The sequence below is a fragment of the Lactuca virosa genome, chromosome 9 (assembly GCF_052849685.1).
Source record: "Lactuca virosa cultivar CGN04683 chromosome 9, Lactuca_virosa_CGN04683_v6, whole genome shotgun sequence".
NCBI classification, from domain to species: Eukaryota; Viridiplantae; Streptophyta; class Magnoliopsida; order Asterales; family Asteraceae; genus Lactuca; species Lactuca virosa.
In genome coordinates this window covers 172,689,469-172,694,049 of record NC_136434.1, presented here as the reverse complement: position 1 = coordinate 172,694,049, position 4,581 = coordinate 172,689,469, and the positions used below count along the sequence as shown (strand labels likewise).

General features: G+C 37.2%; 1 protein-coding gene across 1 annotated transcript; it reads right to left on the bottom strand.

Moving 5' to 3' along the window:
- Window positions 1-2,365: 2,365 nt before the first annotated feature.
- LOC145138720 (putative germin-like protein 2-2) lies at window positions 2,366-3,108 on the bottom strand. Its single transcript, XM_079072752.1, has 2 exons — window positions 2,994-3,108; window positions 2,366-2,901 (listed from the first exon to the last, which is right to left on the bottom strand). The coding sequence occupies exons 1-2, from the start codon at window positions 3,106-3,108 to the stop codon at window positions 2,366-2,368; spliced, it is 651 nt and encodes a 216-aa protein (XP_078928878.1).
- Window positions 3,109-4,581: the final 1,473 nt, after the last annotated feature.

Here is a 4,581-nt window from a genome sequence, read left to right as displayed (position 1 = left end):
TTATGATCAGATGAGCGAAGGTCGATGTGAGATATGCTCCAACTTCAAACCCTAAAACAGAATAAAGTGGGAGAAAACAAGAAGGTAGGTGATGGAAGTCGGAACGAGTAATTAACACCATGTTCCCATGTTTAACATAACGAGGGAAATGAAACGAAATAGGTGGAAGTGGGAAGAAATTAAAAGAAATTGGTGTTCATGAGTTTCACTAAAGAAAGGAAGTGGAAGGAAATGGAAGGATAATTTTCATTCCTAACTTTCCTTCCAATTTGGAAGGATTTGGAGAGAAAGAATAAAATGTTTAATTTATTGGGTTTTTATTCAAAAATTAGTTTCAAAAACAAGATTTTAGCAACGGAAGACTTGAGTATTTTTTTTAACAATTATAAACTACTTATAACCAACCATGGATCTTCTTGCAAAGTTTGGAAAGAAAACAAGCATCAAAGAAGAAGAATAGTTTAATTAACAACCTTTGTAGACTTTGAATCCTCTACGGTAGGCTTGGAATGGAGAATGTGGAACCTTTCATACACCAACAAGAACTTAACTTGATTTAAGATGCTAGTCTTGTAAAACACTTATAACTCTTAAGCTTAAAGTTCATAACCAACATAAACTTCAAGAGAGCAAAAGCAACATGCAAATAATCTTCAAGGCATGAACAAAAAGGAGAGACACTACAAGAAATTAGAGTATTAGCGGCGACGGGCGTCGCCGCTAAAGGTCAAATATGTCGCCACTAAAGGTATTAGCGGCGACATGTCGCCGCTAAAGGGTCGTTGATGTTGGTTCGTCGCTAATGCTCTGTTGGTCGCCGCTATTGCCTTCCGTCGCCGCTAAAAGTGCGTCGCTGCTAATACTATCTGTCGCCACTAAAGGTGTCGTCGCTATTTATATGTATTTTTATACATACAAATACACATACATACATAATACACATACAAAATACACATATACATATAAAAACACATACACATACAGAATTCACATACAAAATACACATATACATATAAATGATCATACAAAAACACATATACCTACATAAAATACACTCAAAATACACATATACATACAAATGCAAATACAAATACATATCCACATCTACAAACACAAAATACACATCTAAATTATAAAAATTTCGTCATGAACAGTGGTGGTGGCGGTATACTCCGGCGAGCACGGTGGAGGATCTCAAAATTACGACAACCAAAACAAATTTAGTAGGGAGAAGATAAAAGGAAAAGAAAAGGGGAAAATTGAGAGGAATAGGGGTGAAGTTTTCAAGATTCCGGTGAAATTCCGATGTGATCGACGGTGGTGAGCAGAGAGAAGAGAGAAGAAGGGAAAACACAGAAGATTAGGGAAGAAAGTGAAGACGAAGCTGATTTTATTGTCGACGCTTTTTAGCGGCAACGCCTTTAGCGGCGACGGGCAGCCTTTAGCGGCGACACATCGGAGGGAAAACAATCTGGGGTTTCCTACATCGTTGGATCATCGCTTAAATCGACGGATGGGGTTGAAATGACGCGGATCGCCAGAACAGGCAATAACAGCGACACACCGGAGGGAAAACAGCGCGGGGTTTTCTACGTCCTCCTAATCGTTGGATCATCGCCTAAATCGATGGTTAGGATTCAAATGACACGGATCGTCAACATAAGCCTTTAGCGGCGACGGACACTTTAGCGTCGACAAAAAACGCGTTTGTTTGATGTCCCCGCTAAAAGTGTCCGTCGCTGCTAAAGGTGTCGCCGCTATTGCCTATTATTCTTGTAGTGAGAGTAGCTAATCTCTTACATGTTATGGTTTTAGTGCTCAAAAGAAGTCACCAAATGAAAGTCTTTGATGTTAGTCTTAAAGTAAGAACAATATCTAAGAGTCCTTACCCATTAAGCACTTTTGACTTTAGACAAACATGTCATCAATGCTTGTTAAGACTAGCCATTACTTTTGATTAAATAAACATGAAATCTATGTCATATTTTTGTCTCCTCCATTTTGGAAAATATGAGTAAAAAAGATGACAAATTTACTGGATATACAACTCTTTTTGGAATTTCTTGCACCTAAAGAGATCGATCCAGGAGAGATTTATGATTTAAGACCGTAAACTTCTTCAACTACGTACAGGTAATATTTTGTTGTCAATAACGCTTAAAATATAACAATTATCGCTCGTATTAAACCAACAAAACATGTAGTGTACACGTGAATTAATACCAATGCTCTTTTTTATCAAAGAAAGAATTAGAACTCGAAAAGAAAACCGCACGCAATTAATTTTGAATGAACCCATACAATAATGACACGAACTGAACTACAGCTCTAATCATATCCTTCTGTCATTAGAGTCCTTGAAACTCTAGAACTTCGCTTGTAGCTGATCCACCACACTCTTATCCACTTGAAACGCCTTGGCAAGAATATCCGCTGGAATTGCAGGATTTGCACCGAAAACAGCATTCCCAATTGTTATGGCACCTGGATTTTGACTGCTTAATGCAGCAATAACCACAGCATATCCATTACCCACATTGCGTTGGAAATGAACAAGCCCCACTGGGAACACGAAAACATCACCCTTTTGAAGCACCTTTGTGATAAATCTGTTATCGGGATTAGAAGTTACAAATCCAACTTGTAGTGTCCCTTCAAGAACAGTAAGAATCTCGGTGGCTCTTGGGTGAGTGTGAGGAGCATTAAGTCCCCATGGTGCATAGTCAATCCGAACCATTGAGATGCCCAAAGTGTTTAGTCCTGGTAACTGAGTAGCAAACACCGGGGTCACCTTTGATCCCAATTGGTTCGATGTGTTACCCCTGACGTGTAGCCCACTGAAGAAGAAATCCTCTGCTTGAACTTGCATCGGGTTCTTACATGTCACACCATTTACTTTCACTGCATGTTATATAAAGCCAATATTTTGTTACGGAAAACATTAACTAAAAGAGAACAGGAGATTTGTGACAACAAGTAAAGTCTTAGAGTACCTGACGAATTGGGATCGGCTACACAAAAATCTTGGAGGGAGCTAGGCTCATAGGCTAACGCATGGTAGCTAAAAGTTAGAGCTACAACACTCAACAAAATGAGTTTGCTCGACATTTCTTTTGATATTCTCAACGGGAACTACAGAAAGTTATGAAAGCAAAAGCAATCTCTTTTAGGGATAGAAGATATGTTTTTTTTTGGTGGGACAAACAGCTGCTTAGTGACTCCATATATATAGACCTAATCTGCATGATTCTTCTATATATCGTTTTGCATTTATTTTAACATAAGTTATCTTGAAGGATTTGCCGCCTTACACATTGTAAATCAATAATAGGCACTGGAGAGTGACGTTTATCTATCACGTACTATACGGAGTAGTCTGGAAAAGGAATTGGTCAGCCGGCTTCCCAACACCTGACTATCTTTTGTAGTACTAAGAATTGGTCAATCTCAACCTGATATCTTAAGCCTACCTTGTACCTCTTAAGTGCTAACTTTATTAAACTAATCACACACGACATGAAAGCGATTACCAGTTTGTAGTGAGGTGATGGGATAGTTTCGGCCGGGCTAAGCCTACAAGACACATGCCCTTTAGCTACGCAGCTAGAACATGTTAATTGTAGGTAAAATTCACCATCGCTAAATCAATAGATAATATATAAAACATACTTCTTTATCAAAATAGAAAATCTTTTTTTTTCCTTTTGTCGTTGAAAAGCTATTGCAAGTACTACTAGAAAACTCGGCCATATCCGTCAGAAATCCGTCGCTAAAGCCGATTTCTGACGGAATAGCCAAGGAATTAAGTATGCCGTAAAAAAAACTCGTGGGTAATTATCACCATGGAATTTGTGACGAATTACCAACAGATAGCGACGTCCCTTTGTTAAACTTGTTTGACCAAATTAACGACGAAATAGTAACACACTAATGACGGACAAATAATGTGACGGATTACTGACAGACGATATTTTCCAACAAATTACCGACCGGATTTAGTGACAGATATTTTCGTCACTAATCCGTCACTAAAATGATTTTTATTGTTTTAAAAAAATAATAATAGATAATTAAAAACAACCATATCTTTTTCTGCCCAAAATGCAAAAAGCAAAAAAAAATCCAATACATCTATAATAATAAGAATCCAATAAATAAATCTATAATAATTCAAACTTCCAAACAAAAAATTGTTACATTTACCTATCAATACAAATAAAAACTTAGTAAAACCCCTAAATTTTGAGAACCGTATCCTTCTCCAGGTTCTCTTTGATACTAATTTTTGGGACAAAATGTATTCGGGTTTCGTCATCATCATTTGTTGCATAGCAAGAGGATTATGTGTCATCATGAACTGTAGATCCAGATGGCGCTTCACGCTTATCTTCACCGTAAGTGCATCCACACCGACTCACAGTCAAACGACAAGAAAAAAAATTACAAATTTTAACATAATGAAAGAATTGTAAAGAGGAAAGTTCAAGTGATAATCTCAAAGAACTCAACCTTTTAAATATAAATAGATAGAAAAAGTATCTATACAAAGTACAATGTTGTAAAAAGAAGAAATGAAAGCAA